At 36.6% G+C, this 22,269-nt stretch overlaps 2 protein-coding genes across 6 annotated transcripts in view; both read left to right on the top strand.

The window, feature by feature from the left end:
• Nucleotides 1-22,269, top strand: part of LOC136033827 (5'-AMP-activated protein kinase subunit gamma-1-like) — a 188,252-nt gene that overhangs the window by 102,859 nt on the left and 63,124 nt on the right. For all 5 annotated transcript variants that reach the window (XM_065714761.1, XM_065714762.1, XM_065714764.1 and 2 more), the window contains 3 exons: nt 7,497-7,690; nt 11,372-11,536; nt 16,591-16,615. In XM_065714761.1, the coding sequence (XP_065570833.1) occupies nt 7,497-7,690; nt 11,372-11,536; nt 16,591-16,615 (384 nt within the window). The remainder of the gene's footprint in view (nt 1-7,496; nt 7,691-11,371; nt 11,537-16,590; nt 16,616-22,269) is intronic.
• On the top strand, nt 3,108-5,655 carry LOC136033830 (pyridine nucleotide-disulfide oxidoreductase domain-containing protein 2-like). Its single transcript, XM_065714768.1, has one exon. It carries the CDS (start codon nt 3,898-3,900, stop codon nt 5,581-5,583), a length of 1,686 nt encoding a protein of 561 aa, XP_065570840.1. The 5' UTR covers nt 3,108-3,897; the 3' UTR covers nt 5,584-5,655.

The following is a 22,269-nucleotide window of genomic DNA, read 5'->3' as shown; positions in this document are numbered from 1 at the left end:
ATATATATATATATATATATATATATATATGTATATATATATATATATATATATATATATATATATATATATATATATATATATATATATATATATATATATATATATATATATATATATATATATATATATATATATATATATATATATATATATATATATATATATATATATATATATATATATATATATATATATATATATATATATATATATATATATATATATATATATATATATATATATATATATATATATATGTTTTTAACTCCGTAAAACTTGCGAATATACAACATTCTTCGATGTCCCATTGTCTGTGCATATAAATAGATTGTCAGGTTTACCGACTCTTGAACATGCAACATAAAATTGTTCATGGGAAAAACAATCCGTATTCAGATCTATACCTGATTATTCTAATGATTGCCCTTGAGCTTTGTTGATGGTGATTGCTAATCGGACATTCCCTGTGTCCCCGTCGTCATTTATATATGCCCCCCGTGTCCCCGGCATTCCCCTTGTAGTTGTGTCCCTGTGTCCCGGTGGTCATTTATATTCCCAGTATCCCGGTCGTCATTTCTGTCCCAGTCTGTAATTTCTCTTTGAGCGTCCCAGTCGTCACTTATATTCCCTGTGTCCCGGTCGTCATTTGTGTCCTGATGTCCCGGTCTGTAATTTACCTTTGAGTGTCCCGGTCGTCAATTATATCTCTCGGTCGTTATTTGTGCCCCAGTTTTTTAGCTTTTTTAGTTTTTTTTAGTATTTTCTTTTTAGTTTTTTTTGTAGTTTTTACCTTTTTTAGTTTTTTTTTTCTACTTTAGTATTAATGCTAAAGCCAAGGTTCGAACCTGGAACCTCTCGGGCCTGGAACCTGGAACATAATGCTTTACCAGCTCATCTACTTCGGCTTGAATACATTCGTTTTTGAATTGGTATATGATGAAATAATTCAGACGTCATATGATGACGTCACTCGACAGACAGACAGACAGACAGACAACTTATTTTTATATATATAACTAGCTGTTGGGGTGGTGCTTCGCGCCACCCCAACACCTAGTTGGTGGGGGCGCTTCGTGGTCCCCCCGGAGACCCCCCGCGCGCTTAAGTCGTTAGGCGCCATATTAGTTACGCGCCATTGTAGTTGTGTCCCTGTGTCCCACCTGTGAATATATATATATATATATATATATATATATATATATATATATATATATATATATATATATATATATATATATATATATATATATATATAATGTTTTTAATTACGTAAAACTTGCGAATATACAACATTTTTGGATGTCCCATTGTCTGTGCATATAAATAGATTGTCAGGTTTACCGACTCTTGAACATGCAACATATAATTGTCCATGGGAAAAACAATCCGTATTCAGATCTATACCTCATGATTCTAATGATTGCCCTTGAGCTTTGTTGATGGTGATTGCGAATCGACCATTCCCTGTGTCGCCGTCGTCATTTATATATCCCCCTGTGCCCCCCGGCGTCCTCGTTGTTCTTGTTTCCCTGTGTCCCGGTCGTCATTTGTGTCCCGGTGTCCCAGTCTGTAATTTCTCTTTGAGTGTCGCGGTCGTCATTTATATTCCCTGTGTCCCGGTGTCCCGGTCGTCATTTTTGTCCCGGTCGTCATTTGTGTTCCGGTGCCCCGGTCTGTAATTTCTCTTTGAGCGTCCTGGTCGTCATTTATATTTGTCCCGGTCGTCATTTGTGTCCCGGTGCTTTGTTGATGGTGATTGCTAATCGAACATTCCTTGTGTCCCGGTCGCTTTCTCTTTGAGTGTCTCGGTCGTCATTTATATTCCCTACTAGCTGTTGGGGTGGCGCTTCGTGCCACCCCAACACCTAGTTGGTGGGGCGCTTCGCGCCCCCCAAGCCCCCCGTGCGCTTAAGTCGTTACGCGCCATATTAGTTACGCGCCATTGTAGTTGTGTCCCTGTGTCCCACCTGTGAATATATATATATATATATATATATATATATATATATATATATATATATATATATATATATATATATATAGTTGTCTGTGTGTGTGTCTGTCGAGTGACGTCACGTTTGTGTGTCGACTGACGTCATGTTTTCGACTGACGAAATTACAGACCGGGACACCGGCACATAGGGAAGATAAATGACGACCGGGACACTCAAAGAGAAAGTGACCGGGACACAAGGAATGTTCGATTAGCAATCACCATCAACAAAGCACCGGGACACAAATGACGACCGGGACATAGGGAGTATAAATGACGACCAGGACATAAGTAAAAAAAAACTAAAAAAAACTAAAAAAAAAGGTAAAAACTGCAAAAAAACTAAAAAAAAAAAAAAAATAAAAACTAATAAAAAAAAATAAAAAAACTAAAAAAACTAAAAAAGAAAAAAAAGAAAAAAAGGAAAAAAAAAATGAAAAAAAAGGAGAAAAACTAAAAAAAAATAAAAAAAAACTAAAAAGAAAAAAAGAGGAAAAATACAAAAATTTATTTCATCATATACCATTTCAAAAACGAATGTATATACAGACCAGGACACCAGGATACAAATGACGACCGGAACACAGGGAATATAAATGACGACCGGGACACAGGGACACAACTACAACGGGGACGCCGGGGGACACAGGGGGATATATTAATGACGACGGGGACACAGGGAATGTTCGATTAGCAATCACCATCAACAAAGCTCAAGGTCAATCACTAGAATCATGAGGTATAACTAAAAAAAAATAAAAAAAAGGTAAAAAACTAAAAACTAAAAAAAGACCAATTCAAAAACGAATGTATACACAGACCGGGACACCGGGACACAAATGACGACCGGGACACCGGGACACAAGGAATATAAATGACGCCCGGGACCTTCAAAGAGAAATCACGGACTGGGACACCGGGACACAAATGACGACCGGGACACAGGGAATATAAATGACGACCGAGACACAGGGACACAACTACAACGGGGACGCCGGGGGGCACAGGGGGATATATAAATGACGACGGTGACACAGGGAATTGTCGATTAGCAATCACCATCAACAAAGCTCAAGGGTAATCATTAGAATCATGAGGTATAGATCTTTTTGAGGGTGCTCAGCCCCGGGACCAAAAACCTGTCATTTTGGAGCTGAATACGAGGTTTGTTGGGGCGGGGCTTCACTCGGAGGGGCTTTGCCCTCTTGTTCTTCAGACTTTTGATAGGCAGACGCTATTTGTTTCTGGTATATACGGCACAATATGAAGCTCAAAACGAGAAGCATTAAAAAAGCACAAAAATCAATGTCCATGCTTATAACTTCAAAATCAGAAAAATATGTACAGTGCGTTTTGATTTTGGACGGGGGTAATGACCTGTTATGTAAAGACTCATTTGTAATTGGATTGAGTGTCAGGGTTGTGAATTCTAATGTTTTGATGAAGGATATCTCTTACAGTACTAAAAATTACAGGAAACCAAGTTATTTAAATTACGTTTCTCAATGGTCAATATTATACTGTTCCTTGCTTTTTCAGTAATCCGTAATTTGCTTGATTTCCGAAATTTCGATAATTTCGCTAATTTCGCTTGATTCAATTGATTCATCTGAATTCAAAAGACTTTCAGCATGAATTCAAGAATTCAAAAAACCCCAGTTCACCAAATTTAAATGAGCAATCGATTCTGAAACTGTATAAACCTGATTTTTTGAAACTATTACTTCCACTATAAAAACACCTTGCATTGTTACTTCGCCTGAAGCTTCAGTGCTCGCTAAAAAAAGAAAGAAAAAGAGCCTGTCATAATGCCAGATCACATGTTTATCTCGTATTTAAAGTAGGTTCTTGTATCTCAGTTTGTCTTGAAAATTTGCTTTTGACGCACGTATCAGTGAAAAATGAGGCTGAATTCAATTTTATTTACAAAGCCAAAACTAACTAAATCTGTGAAGGAACTGAAAACAAACTACAATGCCATTGTCATTGGGTCGGGTCATAATGGTCTTGTTGCTGCTGCTTACTTACAGAAGAAAGGATTAAACGTCTGCGTTCTTGAGAAGAGACATGTTATCGGTGGGGCCGCTGTCACAGAAGAAATTATCCCAGGGTTCAAGTTTTCGAGAGCTTCGTACTTGCTTAGCCTCCTGCGACCTCAGATTATTCGTGACTTAAAATTAGAAGATTACGGTCTAAGACTGTACCCGAGAAATCCGAGTTCTTATACTCCTCTGAAGGAAGAGTTTTGGAAAGGTCAGGCAAAGTCATTAACTCTGTCTAGTGATCCTTGCTTCAACAAAAAGGAAATTGCAAAATTTTCTTTAAGAGACTCAGAAGCCTTTGAAAAGTATGAAGATTGGCTTTTTAAATTTATACAAGCAATAGAACCTTTACTGGATAATGCTCCACCAAATTTAAATGAACGATCGATTCTGAAACTGTACAAATCTGTAAAACCAGTAGTGAAGTTCGCAAATCTAGTAGGTAGAAATGTTGCAGATTTCTATGATCTTATGTCTGCACCTGCTGCTAAGGTATTGAACACTTGGTTTGAATCTGATGTGCTCAAGGCAACTCTTGCAACTGATTCCGTGATTGGAGCAATGATGAGTCCTGAAACACCAGGGAGTGCTTATGTTCTCCTCCATCATATGATGGGGGGTATTAATGGACAAAAAGGTGCATGGGCTTATGTCGAAGGTGGAATGGGAAGTGTGTCACAATCGATTGCAAATGTTGCGATTTCTAATGGTGCTGATATCAGCGTTAATGCTGGTGTCAAAAGTATAATAATTGATAAAGGTGTTGTTCAGGGTGTAGAACTGCATAATGGACAGTGTATTAAAAGCAGTTTAGTTTTATCAAATGCAACACCCAAAGTCACTTACCTGGACCTCGTCTCCCCTAATCACCTTGAAGAAGGCTTCGCCACATTGATGAAAAATGTTGATTATACATCGGCAACTACTAAAATTAACGTTGCACTAGAATCGTTGCCAAACTTTTTGGCGGATCCAAGTGAATCACCCTCACCTATGCCTCATCACCAGTGTACTATACATTTGAATTGTGAAAAAATGAGTATGATCAACGATGCATACGTTGATGGTGAAGCTGGCAGAATTTCTAGGAAACCTATGATAGAAATGGTACTGCCATCTAGTCTCGATCCAACATTAGCCCCACCTGGCAAACATGTAGCTTTGTTTTTTACTCAATATACACCCTATGGATTAGTGGATGGTGAAGAATGGACGGAGGAGAAAAAGCAAAATTATGCTAAGCTTATATTTGATACTGCTGAAGAATATGCTCCAGGCTTTAAGCAATCGATAATTGGATATGAAATACTAACTCCCGTAGACTTAGAATCAATTTTCGGTTTAACTGGTGGCAACATATTCCACGGATCCATGAGACTTGATCAGCTCTATTTTGCCCGACCTACGAAATTCAGTGGATTTCCCTTTTGTCCTCTGAAGGGTTTGTTTCTGTGTGGGTCAGGTGCCCATCCAGGAGGCGGGGTTATGGGAGCCCCTGGGAAAATTGCTGCTGATGCCGCTATTGAGTTTTTTCGAAAACATTGAAATTATTCAACTCACCTTTTGTTTTATTTCCAAAAGATGGTCTCTTTTCATTAATAAAAATGTTGTTCTTTACTGGATTATCTTTGCTGTGTTTTCGTTAGAACATGTATCAGCACATGTTACAAGAATAATACTTTTCAAGTAATGAAATTAATTGTTTTACTTCATTTTATTTTCTGGCATTTTAGTGGAGATGAATGCATTCTTATTGATCAACTAGCTGTATTGTTTTGTTGTCTTTGTATGTCTGTGTTTTTGTGCATTGTAGAACTAGACTTTTTGACATTTCCCCTTAAATTTAAAATGGCTACAAAAATGTATTTATCCGTGAATTTTCTGTGGACATAAAGGTGAGCATTTTATAAAAAAAAACTAAATTTTTTATGGTGATTCAAAACACCAATGTTTGTGTATACACACGCTTCGATTTGTTATTGTGTATTTGCGGTTCGCCATTTATTTTTTTGAATTAGCATAAGCAAAGCTTTATTAATATAAACTTTTAAGCGACAAATATTAAGTGTGGTAAAGATTAAACCTACTCCTACACTCAAGGCTTGTCACATTGAGGTCTTTCTCCTGATACTAAAACGCTCTTTGAACCAGTTGACTTCCTGCCCCCCACCCCTCCGAAATTACAGCAGCTCTGGGTCTGTATCAGTACCCCTGAAATATAGCCAACTTCATAATATTAACAAAGAAGTATTTAAGAGGAATCAAGGAGGAAAAGTTTTACAAAGAGAAAATGAGATAAATGTGGCTTGAAAGCCTTTTCTGAAATCAGATATTGTTTAGTATTCATCCACCTTTGACGCTCTCTCCGTTTGACTAAATCGGTAATGTAAACGTGTATGTTTTTTATTATAAAGTTAGAAATATCAAAATCTTCTTTTTGCTTGTTATAATAAACTAACAATAGAAAGAAAATGGAGAATCATCAGTTGAGTAGCAAAGATAAGTAATTTTTGATTCAACCAGGAAATGTCGCTTTTAAAGAAAGAGAGAAAAAAAGAAGGATAAAAACTTCTTCTTATCGTATCTCTTTTGAAAGGGGTACTACTACTACTAACAACTAACCACAGCACCGAGCCGCTTGAGGCCAACATAGCTACGCACACACCTCCTCCAGTCCAATATATTCAAAGCCTCCCTCTTTAAACCTTATTGGGAAGTTCCCATTTCCTTTGTCTTTCTTTACGACATCCTCCCATATGACGAGGATGACGTAGCCCTAGACGGTTGGCCGAAAAGGACAATCTTTGGCAATCTGTCACCTTTCATCCGCAGAGCGTGCCCTAGCCATCTCAACCTTTCTTTCATCATAGCCCTAGAAAGCGGGATTGAACCACATATTTCGTAAAGCCTACTGTTTGAAATACGGTCAGTCAGCCGAGTACCTAGAACAATCCGTTGACAATTTCTCTTCAAAACCTCTAGCAAATCTTCATCCGCTTTTTGGAGAAGCCATTGTTCAGAGCCACATTTGACAAAATTTTTCTTTCATTCTTTTTCTTTTGTAAATAAACGGAAAACAACATACCAAGTACTTGATATACATCAAGTACTTGATGTATATATGTACATAGTGTAGCTCTTATTTTCTCCTAAAAGAGGCATGTGGCCAATAATGACCGTTTGAAATGATAGACATTACTTTTATTGGCTTGAAGACTGGCAACATCTGTTTTGGCCCTACGACACGCACCATACTCAGCACACTAATAAATGCGTGTCTTATGCTAGTTCAATCAAATTATATACTATTCAGTTGTTTTTCTTTATTAGTTTTTACTGAAGTGGAGACAAAACATTTACTCATATACTGAAAGCCGCAGGATAGAACCTATATTTTTCAGTAGACTAATTAAATATGTATTTTTGAACCTATAGTCACGTGTTAATTTTCACTGCAGGAACACTTGGTGCTACTGCTGGACGTCATTTAGCAGCACTGGCAGCAAGACAGAGAAGAAAGTCTGGGGATGATCCAACTTCACCCACGAAAAGGAATGTCGGATTTCTGGACGCATTTCGTCCGCGATCCAAGTCTGACGCCACTCGAATGAAAAAACCCACTTTAATGGCCACAATGAAGCAAGCTATGCACGTAGGTCCTTTATTAGATATACCTTTATTTTTGGCGTTTCCTGCTATCTTAAAATGTTATTTCGTTATACTGTCGCATAGCGCAAGCTATGCATGCAAATGATTAATCGAAAGCGCACCTTTAACTTTTGTGTTTGGTACTGTCTTATAACATTTGTCTGCCATCACAAAAAAAGCAAGAAAAAGTAAAGCGAGAATTAGGTTTTATAAGGCCAATGAAAATGCTGGATGCAATAAAATGGCTATTTCGAGAAGACGACTGCCTCCCTTCTTCAGAAACATATGTTGTCACAAAAGTGATAATTTGTGACAATATTAGCCGCATTTTCTGAGTGGAAATGTGAACGATGTAGACTAGAGAAAAATAAATTAAAAGACAAAAACAAACAACGTAAAACAAAAACCCAAATTGGAAGAACTACAAAGGTAACAAAGCGAAAAAAAATAATAAAAAGTATATTTGAAAAATATACGAGTTAAAAACAATAAATCCAAATCAAAAAAACTCAGCCACTCACCCTAAATCTACCTACTAACCGTTTTGTCATTTGTGTCTTATAACGTTATTATATTGGATGTGCCGGGACAAGCAGCAATAATAACGTGACAAAATGTGGATTTAATGGAGATTTAACAGAAACTAAATAAAATGCTATGTAATTTAAGTGACTGTTGAAATTTGAAACTCAAAAATAGGAAGCACATGGGGAACAAGAAAATATTGTTATTTTTTTGATCGGAGGGAGAAGCGAAAACATAAGAAAGGTAAGGGGCACTTCGGCCCAACATGGGTTTGATATGTCGTTCATGTCGTTCCCCAGGCAATCCTGTGAACCTCAAAACCTCAGGAGTTTTGTTTGTATATCACCAATAACAAATAATAAATTTATAACCGCTTGATTTTCGTCAAAATAGGCAAAATGGACTCTGATGAACTGTCCGTCGAAATATGCCGTAAACTGATTGGTTGATTTAAACTCTACAATCTTTTTTTACTTGTTCTTTTGCCGACATACTTCGAATAGAATTAGATCATTGTCTTTTATAAGCCATAGCTTAATAAGTTTTTTCGTAACGCTACCTACAATTTTTTATATATTTCGCTAATAGGTGATTCTATTGTATTTCTTTTACACTACCACTTCTAACAACCCACCATCCCACAAAGCCGCCTAAGTAGGGTTGTCAAAAATAGCACTAAATTACTATTTTAGAATTTTTTCTGAATGTAGCACTGTTAGGTGCCATTGTTTTTAAATCAGTGTTTTAGTAAGTTTATAGTAAGTATGATCTTTTTTCTAGGAGGTGATTTGATCCAATATAAGTTTTGTTTAACTTATTGTTTGGGCATGATCATTGAGATAGGAAAAAGAATAGAGGCCACATTCAGCAATATTTTGTGGTCAGATTTTGCCACTAACTCGGACGCTAAGTTTTTAGAATAGGGAATTTAGTTGGAAGATTTTTCTTAGATTTGGCTAACTTAGCCAGCTAGTCTGACCTTTATTCTTTCTTCCATTCAATCAATAATTTTATTAACCCATATAAAATGACACAAAAGTGCCCAGATGAAGTAAAGGAAAAAAAGAAAAGAGAAAAAAAAAATCAGACTGTGATAAACAATACTAAATAAACGCACTAAAATATAGGTGGCTACGGTCTAGTAATGAAATAAATTCGGCACGTCGTTGGTTCACAGCTACAAATGGATCAGTAACACCATATAGTTGCGTAACTTTGTGGTTACGAGCCCAAAGAGGAAGACTTAGAAGATACTTTGCATACTTGTAATATAGCTTACGGATTGTCCGTAAATCGGTAATGGTAAATAGCTTCCAAAAAGGAGCTAGGGCTTGGACATGAGGGGTTGTGTAAGCGTTATAGAGTCTATCCAAAACATTCTTTCTATAACGTGTTTTAGCATTAACTAGTAGTCCATAAGCTGTTCTAGCATTCGTGCTGAAATGCCTAAGTAGCCCTGCACATGTACTTTTCAGGTCAGTACCAAGGGGTAAACCCAGATCAGTTAGGGATGACGAAAGTTCGATATCAGAATCACTGAAAGTGCCTGTGGTACTATCAGGACCTGGTCGTTTAGAATTGAACTTAATACATTCGCTCTTACTCGGATTGAATTTTAGACCAATATCGTTATGCTCCTCACTTAAACTTGCAAAATTCTTGTCTGTTAAAGCCAGGATTCTACTCAAATTAAGAATATCGTCAGCATAATTTAAAAGCGATAGGTCCAAGCCACGAAAAATAAAGCTCATTTCAACTTTCTTCTGGGCATCGATAACACTGTTGTTAAATAGCGGTGATGAGGCTATAGCACCTTGTCGAAAACTTTTATGCACGGGAATGGACCTGTCAATTAAATCAGAGGTTTTACCAGAAAGTGACTTAACCTTTACATTTAATCTCAGATACATGTTTCGAAGGGTAGCTGTTACAGAACTATTCATACCACGAAGCAGAGCCGCTAGTAGAAGTTGTGGGTGGATTCCAGAGTCAAAAGGTCTGCTGATATCATGGCCGGCAAGAAGTGGTGGTGAGGTTATAGTACCTTATCGAATACCTTTATGTACGGGAATGGACCTGTCAATAAATCAGAGCTTTTACCAGAAAGTGACTTAACCTTTACATTTAATCTCAGATACATGTTTCGAAGGGTAGCTATTACAGAACCGTCCATACCACGAAGCAGAGCCGCTAGTAAAAGCTGCGGGTGGATTCCAGAGTCAAAAGTTCTGCTGATATCATGACTGCCAAAAAACAGTGGATCTTCAGACGAGGCGGTTTCGAGTATAACATTTTGTAAGGATGGACTGGACGTGCTCATGACTAAGACCGTTTTCAAAAATGAACTAATTTTCTAGCGTGGAGCAAGTCTGATTGAACACATTGATCACAAGAGATTCCATTAGCTTGCACAACACTGGGGAAACAGTGATTGGGCGGTACGACTGGCAATTGGTGCTATATTTACCCTTTTTTGTATCTATCTTTTCCAAAGCACGGAGAAGGTGGATACCTTCTCCGGTGCTATCTTTTTCAAAGCGCGGAGAAGGTAAGTATTTCATCCCCCCTTTATTGCATTTTTGTTCTCTTTCTTATTCTTAGTCATTTAATTACTCATAATCTTCATAGTTTGTTTCTTTGTATAGCGACTTTAAAGTTGCTGAACATAAATTGTTGATTTTTTTTTTCAGTCAACCAAAATTTTTAATTTGTCTTTAGTTGTTGATTTTTAATATGTTTTCAGATTCATATTCGTTGAGATTCTTAGCAAAATAATATGCAGCATACTCGTTAAAAAATTCTGTTTATTAAATTCGCCAAAAGAAAGATTATCGAAGGAGATAAAACTACTAAACTATCGATTTTTTTGCTTCAGTATGCTTCAGTTTAGAAATTCTTTATCGATATATCGACAGTATTTTTACAATAAATTTTTAATTTTTTAACAAATCTAGATACCGTCTAATAATAATGGAATACATGGTAGTTATTCAGTCATATTTTAAAAGCAAATTTAAATGTTAAATTCATGCTAAAAAAATACGAATCAATGCATATTTTTTCTAGAAATTAGGTCTGAAACAAGAAAACCCTTTAACTTTATGTAATTTTGGCCGTGTGTTGTTATTTTTAGATTAAATTAAGATTTGTATCTATATAGTTGGGAAGTAAATCACCACCACCAGCTGCGAGTGAAGCAGCAGTAAATGGCGAAGGGAAAATTCGCCATAGGCATGCGTCTGGGGGCAGCAGCACTGTGGCTAAAGTTATGGATATGTTTCGGGGTAGATCACTCAGTGTTTCAAACGTTGATCGACGGAAATCGGTAAGGTGATCAAATTCCTCATTCATCTTCCGTTCTTTCTAAATAGGTTAGAGCATTCTTTCTGCATAGAAGCTATGTTTTTTTTTTTTTTTTTTTTTTTTTTTTTTTTAATCTTTACAGTGTAAAACTTAAAGGTGATAAGCTATCGATTCGAGATTACCGTGGAAAATTCTTTGAAAAGTCCTCATATTCAAAGCACCCTTGCGCCGAGTAAACTGTGGAGCTTTATTTCACTTTATTGTGTACTCTTTTTATTTTTTCCTATATCTTTTCCCCTTTGTTATCTGTTTACAGTAGGGGGTTTGCGGTCTGTTTCAAGACTCCAAGACTGTTTATTGATTAGCATTATGTGGGTGCAGACCAAACAAATTTCTATCTTTCTGATACTTGTAAAAGGTTCGTAAATAATGAGATTTTGGCAATTAATATAATTATATTAGATCAGTTTATTTTACACAAATATGCAAGAAATTATGCAGTACCAACAAAGGAAACCCTAAAGTGCTTGTTAGTTGTAGGTGACAGTCTTCTCTGCTCTACACATATTGGTTGCCATTCCTACGCAATTTATACATAACTAACAAACACTCCGCTTACATAAAATAAGATGTCCTTATATAATAATCGGAACACTAGCATCATTACTAACATCATTGTCGTACTGCTCTTTTGCAAAGAGAAACGTTTATTGACTTCCATTTAGATTCTTTTAAACTATTTCGTGAGCATTGCTAAATTAGGGTGAACTTTAGACTCAGTTGGCTCGTGGTAAAAAAAAAGCAAATTTTTGATGCAAAAAATTTTGCCGAATGCAGATGAAAATAACAATTGTTTTCACATGCAATGAATGTCCTTTACTAGATTTCCTATCTCCCTTCCTATCTCCGTCCCTTCATTTCACAAACACCTGGTAACCGGTAATTGTTTAAGATTGATCTCAATTGAAAAACCATTTTTTCTATACTGCTCCACCTCCAGATACGCGGCATTTGCTAACCTTTTATTCAGGAAACTGATAACCTTGCCCTATATTCTATCATTGTAACTAGTCTTTTTGCCCTTATCAAACTATATAATTTCCTGCCTACACCAACTATATAGTTCCCTGCTTACACCTGGTAGTGTCCTGAAACGTCCGAAATATACTCTTTCTAATTTTTATCCGTTTTCACCCCACCCACCACCCCACCATAACTCACAACTTACCCAATTGTCTTCCCGTAACTCTCCTTTTAAATCAAAACTGATTATTTCCCTTTCATCTTTTCCAAAAACTAATGTAATTGATTTACCTATATCTAAACCTAATTTTTTACTTTCCAAATAACTTTTCAAAACCTTTAATCTCTTATAAAACAGCAGTAGTGTTATTAATTTCAACCTAAGGACATTTCTATTTCTAAAAAAAATTCATAAATATTCGTTATATTACTCATATTTTCTTACACTCATAGTATACAAATTAATATGTTTATTCTAGAAGTATTGTGATAAAGTGTATTGGCTACCTATTGTAGACTTAGCCATAAAACCCACAGAGGGTTCAAGAATAGGGGGATCCTTTCTATTTAGTCTGATCTTTGACTTCGCTCTCTGCTTTCAGGTAATTTGTCTTTGATTTAAGTGAAGTGAGGATGGGGAAGGACGAGCTTACCCTCTCTAGTTATACTAATGTTTTCTTAGTCCATTTTTCGCGACAGTATCCTTTGCCTACGTGCAATAATCCAATCCTAATCATCTTGCAAATTTTGTAGTTGGTACCACTGTTTCGAATTTATCTATTTTCGGTAGCTGCCTGACATGTGTCAATTTTTAAGCGTACTTTTAAGACATGCACTTCGCCTATCTGGTTATCATTGCAAAGCAAACCAACCGACTAATGGTTTAGAAGTTAAGTATTACTGATTGTTTCGAGGGTAGGCTTTTGGATAGGTTCAATTTTCTTGGAAAGCTCATTAAAATGGCCAGAACGCAACTTAAAGCGGACACACTCAAGTAGTTGCCTGTTGAAAGAAATGCATAGACGGAGAGAATGTGAAAATATTCAGTAGAATTAGGGCTATCATTCACTAACAGAAGCACAAGTGGGCCCAGTTTATTGCCCTGGAGAATACGACAACAAATAGGGAGGGAATTAGATTGCAGCTTTTTGTGTTTGACCAATGGTCAACTTCCATAATCTGAATTCATCAGCGGTTTTATGGGACTAACCTTGTAATTTTTTACGTCCAGGTTGAAGCTGAAACAGCACTTGATAAAGCACTCCGAAAGCGTTGTGTGTCTTAAAATAGCTGCAATCTACATCAAAAATACTTTGTAGAGCTGGACAGATGGGGTGTTTTTCAAGCTAAAATCCACCGCAGTTATTCAGTACGAGCGTTTCCGTCAGCTTTCGAACAAGGATTTCTTTCCTTGTTGATACCAATTTTTAGCGTTTCTAAGCTGACTTTTAAGTTTGACAGCTTTTTTTTAGTATGTTCGTATATTTTCAGTAGAAGATTTGTGAAGGTGCTTAGTAGGTCATTGAATATTGTATATAGATATTGTAGTTATTCTTGCGTTCTAGGATATGGTAGGATGATGGTAGAGATTGAAATCATTTTCCAGGTTATGTAGCCAATTGTGTTTAATGTAACGTGAATGTATCTGAGGCAGAATGGGAATTCGCAATCCTAACTTAACTACAACCTCTGCATATTTTCTAATTAAACAAGAGCTAAGAGCTCATATGGCACTTGTGACGAGGTCGGAAGAGCCGAGAGCTCATATGGTACGAGGTTGGAAGAGCCAAGAGCTCATTTGGACGAGGTCGGAAGAGCCGAAAGCTCATATGGTACGAGGTCGGAAGAGCCAAGAGCCAAGAGCTCATTTGGCACTTGTGAGAAGGTCAGAACCTAAAGTTAAACTTTATAGCACAAGATCCTTCTAAATATCAAATTTCATTAAGATCTGGTCACCCTTTCGTAAGTTACAAATACCTCAATTTTCAAAATTACCTCCCCCCTCCCAATTCCACCAAAGAGAGCAGATCCGGTCCAGTTATGTCAGTCACGTATCTTAGACAGGTTTCTATTCTTCCCATCCAGTTTCATCCTGATCTCACCGCTTTAAGTATTTTCTAAGATTTCCGGTCCCCCCAACTGCCCCCCTCCAATTACGTTTGATCCGGTTGAGATTTAAAATAAGATATCAGAGTTACGAGGTCCTTCTAAATATGAAGTTTCATGAAGATCCGATCACTCCTTCGTAAGTTAAAAATACGTTATTTTTCTTATTTTTCAGAATTACCCCCCCCCCCCCCCCGCAATTGAGCGGATCCGTTCCAATTATGTAAATTACGTATGCAAGACTTTTGCTTATTTTTCCAACCAAGTTTCATCCCAATCCCTCCAATCTAAGCGTTTCCCATCATTTTAGGTCTCCCCACCCCAAACTTCCCCCAATGTCACCAGATCCGGTCAGGATTTAAAATAAGAGCTTTGAGCCACGATATCCTTCTAAAAATCAAATTTCATGGAGATCCAATCACCCGTTCGTAAGTTAAAAATACCTCATTTTTTCTAATTTTTCAGAATTAACCCCCCCCCCCCCAACTACCCAAAAGAGAGCGGATCCGTTCCGTTTATGTCAATCATCTATCTAGGACTTGTGTTTATTTTTCCCACCATGTTTCATCCCGATCCCTCCACTCTAAGTGTTTTCCAAGTTTTAGGTTCCCCCTCCCAACTCCCCGCCCCCATCACAAGATCTGGTCGGGATTTAAAATAAGAGCTCTAAGACACGATATCCTTCTAAACATCAAATTTCATTGAGATCCGATCACCCGTTCGCAAGTTGAAAATACCTCATTTTTCTAATTTTTAAGACTTACTCCCCCCCCCCCCCCCCCAACTACCCCAAAGAGAACAAATAAGTTCCGATTATGTCAATCATGTATCTAGGACTTGCGCTTATTTTTCCCATCAAGTTTCATCCCGATCCCTCTACTCTAAGTGTTTTCCAAGATTTTAGGTTTCCCCCCTCCAACTCCCCCCAATGTCATCAGACCCAGTCGGGATTTAAAATTAGAGCTCTGAGACACAATATCATTCCAAACATCAAATTTCATTAAGATCCAATCACCCGCTCATAAGTTAAAAATACTTCATTTTTTCTATTTTTCCGAATTAACCGGCCCCTACTCCCCCCCCCCCAGATGGTCAAATCGGGAAAACGACTATTTCTAATTTAATCTGGTCCGGTCCCTGATACGCTTGCCAAATTTCATCGTCCTAGCTTACCTGGAAGTGCCTAAAGTAGCAAAACCGGGACTTTAGGTTTTCCCCCTCCGACTCCCCCCAATGTCATCAGATCCGGTCGGGATTTAAAATAAGAGCTCTAAGACACAATATCATTCCAAACATGAAATTTCATTAAGATCCAAATACCCGCTGATAAGTTAAAAATACTTCATTTTTTCTATTTTTTGCGAATTAACCGGGCCCCCACTCCCCCCCAGATGGTCAAATCGGGAAAACGACTATTTCTAATTTAATCTGGTGTGGTCCCTGATACGCTTGCCAAATTTCATCGTCCTAGCTTACCTGGAAGTGCCTAAAGTAGCAAAACCGGGACAGACCGACAGACCGACAGACAGACAGACCGACAGAATTGGCGACTGCTATATGTCACTTGGTTAATACCAAGTGCCATAAAAAGAAACAAATAGAAACACCCTTTTTTCAAATTTCTTGCTCGGGAAATATATGTCTTGAATTTTTTTTTTTTAATCTTTTTGTGCCCCCTTCTAAATCCAAGACAAAAATAGTTTTATGTGCAGTACTTAATGATGCATCACCTTCTTAATGATGCATCACCTGTGAATTCTCAGTGATGAATCTGCTCTCCTTCTTTTGGAACTTCACCCTCATTCCTACAGTTGTTAACATTTAGCTTTGCAAACATAAATTAGATTGGATCCTCGCGCATTAGAGTTACCTGTATTTGACATTTGATCACTTAGCTTTTTTTTAATCTCAGCTTTAAAATCCTTATTCTTGTGTCTTATTTTTCAGAAAGGTGCACATGGAAAAGACAATGGTAAGTTTTCTTTTCTATTTGTTTGTATTGTTTTTTAATTAGCATCCACATCCACCAGAGGCGTAGGCTCGTATATAGGAATTTAGAAGAAGAAGTCAATTCGTTGACGGCCCATAAGCTTCGCGAAAGATCCTTTATACCTACGCCCCATTGGAAATCTCGCTTCTTATGTTTTTAATGTTTTTTTTTGAATTTTCGCACCCACCCCGAATAAACTTAATTATGTGTACATATCTGACCCAAGGCCTTGCGCTAGATATGTTATGTATAAAAACCCGATGCAACTACCTGTGGAGGAGGAGGGGACTATCAAAACTTAGAAATTTGTAGCCTCTCACGATTTTCCCATAATTTCATTGATGCATGATCACATAATATATCACCGAGACACAGGGCATGAGATAATTCTGCAAATATTTTAAGTTTATTTTTTTTTTGCGTTACAAGATGAAATAGCTGTGTGTGCATGTTTGGAGGGTTTCATTCCTAAACAATCAACCTCCAGATTTCTAGAATTTTATTTTAGCATTGAAAAATGGAATTAAGATAAGTATAAATTCTCTTCTAAAAACGAGAAAAGATTTTTTTGTTGCTTTGTTATAAAAGTATTTTAGTAATTTCTTTACTAATCATCGAACTATTTGGCCTTCTTTCAAGCACACGTTTAGCTAATGAAATATCGCAAAAAAGGCCACAATGAAGGCCGCAGCATCATATGGTCCAAATTCAAGTTAAAAAAGAAGAGAAAAAAAATATCGATCCTCAGAGATACATTTGAAATATGAAAAGAAAAATAAACTGACACTATATCTTTAACTTTTGTTCAAGAAAAAATTCTTAAAATTTTTTTTTCATGAGTCCTCATTTTTCCTTGCTCTGCGTATGTTTTTTTTTCTTCTTTGAGGTCATGACTAAGTACCCAAGTAGTTTTCTCAAAACAATCATTTCAAGCCAAAACTTCTTATAATTTTTCTTTGTTTTCAAAAACTTTCTTTTAGTGAAGTTGTCAATGGAAGTTGACCTTGAGTTTGCGGAAATTTAATATTAGGCAAACCTTAGAAAGTGAACTGGGAAAAAAAAAGTTGCAAAATCACAAAGAGACTGATTTACAACCATAACCATGGTTATAACAATTGCTGCTACCAAGCAATCAGCAAACTACTGGCCAAAGTAAAGAGCATATATTTTTGGGAAACTTTCTAATGGGGAAGATTTCTCAGTTGATACATAACTAGGAATGATAACCTTTACCCAGATCTGCTTTCATCCTACTTTACAAGAAGAAGAGCAAGTTTTTAAAAAGGAAACGTGTTTCTTGAAAGGAACTGTTTTTCGAAAAAAGGCCCAAAATTTCTCGAAATTATCGTCAGAATGAAAAAGATCATCGTTGGAATCGCTAAAATTGAAACCAATAGTAGCACTGATGTCTCCTTTTTTCATCAGCCCTAGCCTTGCACTATGATCGTAGAGCTTTGTTAAAGACTCATTTGGCAGAATATGTTGGTTCTGTTGATTTTGCTCGCTTTTTTACGCTGATGTCATTGCAATCAAATGGGCAGTTGTTTTTTTTTTGTGAAACAAAACAGCCTAATTCGTCGGCACTCTGAGGTTTCTGGTGTAGCCGTTTTTCTGAGGTAGTTTGGGATTTACCCTCTCCAAAAAAAAATATTTGCATGCTTCTTTTTTGGATGTCTTCAATTTTATCCGAGTCCTCATTCAGTCCTGCACATTTCCTTTGGCTTAGTTTTTGGCTGTCATGGGTAGAGATTTTTAAAAGATTATTTTCTTTAAGGTAGTAGATAGGTAAAATCCCACACTATCATTTAAATTCGGTTGTGGAAATACATGTATTGCATTTCTTTCCTTTTTGATAATATTGTCCTTTGATTTTAAACAATCGCATAAAAATAACAAACGTTTTGGGCCAAAACTTCCTTTGAGAGTGTCTACTTCAGTCTCGAATCTAGTTAGAGACTACATGAGTACAAACCTAGGATAAAGGCTATTTAGGGGAACTTAAGAATGGTTTTCAATGTTTTTTTGCTCTAATGATTACTTTGACTATGTTTGTTCCTAGATAATTATTCTTCTTCTGTAGGAAGCAGCAGTTCATTCAGTGCATGAGCATTTTCACCAACAAACTCAGGAGAGCAAAGTCGTTATATTGTTGCAATAAACCCATAATTATCATTGCTAACTCAAATAAAGTTTTGCATAAATATGGTTGTTTTAGCTAAGTGGCACCCTCTTTCGAAAACAGACTATCCTATCATGGGAAAGTAGCACCCCCTTTCAGGAGATACTGTGAGAAAAAACTACACAGTTATTCACAGCTTTTTCCAAATTTAGATCACAATAAAGGTAGGTATGAACGGCCTTAGGAGGGGTTCTAGAAAGATTTCATTATAGAATGTTTAGAGTTGTGGAGTCGGAGGTCGAATCTGAGAATGAACATAGTACAGTATAAAGTTGTTGTCAGTAAAAATACATAAAAATCAGATTCTAGTCTTTCTTGGGTATAATTTGCTGGTCACATTGGGCAGCAATAACAGGTACATAATGCATATAGACTCTTAAATTCTAGTAACAGCAAACAATACCCAAAAGGTCGTGTATTAGTCAGCTCGTACGGTAGAAACTTCTATTTCTATGTTTAGAAGAAAAATAAAGGCCGACTTTAAAGTTAAAAATACCAAAAAATCATAAATGGTTGGGGGATGTTACTTCTTTCAGCCTCGCATTCGTAATGTTTAAGTGCCTGCTTGTATTTTATTTATAAAAATAAATTTTTAGTACGTTCATTGGAAATAGGAAGATACTTCTGTTTCTTCGAAACAATAACAAGTTGTAATTACCATTGGAAATTTGCTGTTCTGAAGCGATTTGTAGTAAAGCAATCAATACCTTGAACTTTACTTTTTTAAAGTTCGCCGCCCCCTCCCGATTTCAACGTATTTTTTTCCTTTTTCAGTTTTAATGTCAGTCGTTACTTGTCCGAAAAAAAGTGTGTGTTTTTTAATATTGTTTCGGTTAATTTTTTGTTTCTCCCGGAAATGAGAGTGGGTAGCCTTTTTTATAAAGGCCAGTCCTTCGTTATCAACGCTTAATTATCAATTTTTATTGCTGGATCCAGGAAATAGCTTTATTAAATTATTCCTCATTCAGATTTTTGATATTAGGAAATACGATAGGGATTGGAGCGAAATAAAAGTACAGACTTATAATCTTCCATTTTAAATTACAAAGTACTGGTCAACATATACTTTACTGAATCTTCTATAAATTACAAGAGTAGCTATAACATTCTGAAAAAGAATAACTTTTGAAAAAATTGCCAACAGTAAGATTTGAAGTAGCATCCTAAAAAACTGACTAGATGGCAGGCCAAATCGTAATAGATTTCGAAGATACTCAAAAACTAGCCTGAAATAATTAATGCTTCTAAAGAGATTATTGGGATAATGAAAGGACATGGATTTTAAACATATTGCATTGTTCAATGTTGCTCAACCTTCTGCTATTTAGCCGAACAAAAACTGTTATCATATAGTCTCGTATAGAGACTATATATATCTCATATAATTATATCTCATAAAATTAAGACTATCATATAGTCTTAATTTTGTATCCGTACCAAGGAGGTGTTCTAGCCAGCTTCACACTCTCAGGATGCTCCAGTAATGTAGGAAATGGCACAAAATACGACCGTTTCGTGTACAATATGGCACTGTCTGGTTTTTGTCATATTGGGTGTAAAAAAGCTGAGACAAAAAAAAAGTCGAGGTACTCGTTTGACTGCCCATATATCAAACATTAAACTTTACGAAAAATACGGTTCGATTCCACTTTCTAGCTCAAGAACAAAAGAAAGGTTAAGATAGCTAGGTCACGTTTTCCAGAAGAAGGATGACAGATTGCCAAAGATTGGACTTTTTGGCCATCCGTCCTGGGCCGAACAAAAAACCAGTCGTCTCCGAATAGGGTGGGAAGAGGTTATAAGTAAGGATTAAAAAGCAACTGAAACTTCGTTGGCAGAGGGTTAAAGCGTTAAGCTCGGAATATATTGGGGTGGAAGAAGAGTCTGCGCAGCTGTGTTGGACACGGGTGGCTTGGTGGTACAATTTAATTGTTAGCAGCAGTAGCAGGCATTATCGCTTGATATTGTCTAATTTATGCCTGTGGTCTGTTTTTTAAATGTTTCTTTTTTTGTTTGTTTTGACACAATTAAAAATTCAGTTTTTGGTCTGTCAGGGTTTGTGATGGTTCATTTAATTCAATAAGTATAATCACTTTCGAAATGAAAGGACAATAAATTCAAGTCTGAAAGTCCTGGCGTAAAATCGTCATTTGACCTTATCTAGTGTCTCTGACTTGACCTACTGCATTTCTATAGAGATACAATGTGTCAAAAACTTGGTAATTCATCAGTTGTCTGGCAAACATGCCAACGAACGATCGAAAGGACACTCAATCCTATCTAGTCGTTTTTGGGCTGATCCTTCGCTTTAAGAGAATTGGAAATACAGAAAAAAGCTACCTTTTGCTCTGTTCCTTTTTTCTGGATGTACCTTCCTTTTTGAAACCGCGAGCATAGGAAAAACAAGTTTTTATATTCTCTATTATATTCTAACGCTTCTAACTCTAGCTCCAAAACACTATCGAAAATCTGGAAGTGCGGCAGCCTATAGAACAGTGTAACTGGGCCGATGGCTCTGTTTGGATATGAGAGTTAGATTCTTATGACAGAAACAGAGTATAACCTCTTTGCGTTCGAGATGTACTGCCTCCACACCATCTCAAAGATGAATTTTACCAACCATCCGACAAACGAGAAGATACCAAGACGGCTGAAATGTCACAACACACTTCTGAATAAAATCAAATGGCAGAATTTGCCGCGGCTTGTGCGTGTCAAAAGAATGGCCCTCGATCATTTTTCAAGAATAACACCTGAAGGCACGATAGATGGACTACGACCAAGAGAAAGACTAACTATCCAGATCAACACTAGATTGATCATCAAATCAAGCTCTGGGCTATTCATTTAAAAGGAATGGTCCTAATACACTCTGTGAGGATGGATATACGGGACTTAACGTAGTAAGTAAATAATGCACTTACTCCAGCGTACTTCCTTTAAAATAGGGGTTTTCAGCAAGAATGGAATTAGCCAAAACTTTCCCTCCAATTCTTCTGAGAGACTATATAAATCAACCAAGGTTAAATATATCGCATTCTAATAAGCTATCAGTAGAATGTGAGTTAGAATTTAGCATAAGGAGCAAGGATTGAGACGATGAGGAGCGGTAGTCTCTTTTAGGACAATTTCTGTTCGTTTTAAATTTTAACGTCAGTCTTCTGCTTTCAGGCAAAAGATATCATTGTCCGTTTTTGTTTGTTTATAATAGATAACAAAAATACTACATAAGAATGTGCATAATTATTTATGTAAGGCTTTTAGATATATTGACCAGAATTTTCATATTGCGATTTTGGTGTCTTATGATATTTTCGCCCATTCCAGCCAAAATTGTCCTCTAAACCATAAAAGGGTGGAAAACCGTAGTTTGTTGAGGTTTGTTATTTCATGCTCCTTAAAAACGGTAATGGAATTTTTAAAAATGTTCTTCATATGTACCTTCTCTTTATTTTTT

Source organism: Artemia franciscana, chromosome 12, assembly GCF_032884065.1.
Source record: "Artemia franciscana chromosome 12, ASM3288406v1, whole genome shotgun sequence".
Classification (NCBI taxonomy): Eukaryota; Metazoa; Arthropoda; class Branchiopoda; order Anostraca; family Artemiidae; genus Artemia; species Artemia franciscana.
The sequence above is the reverse complement of the archived record's forward strand: the minus strand, read 5'-3'. Positions and strand labels throughout refer to the sequence as shown.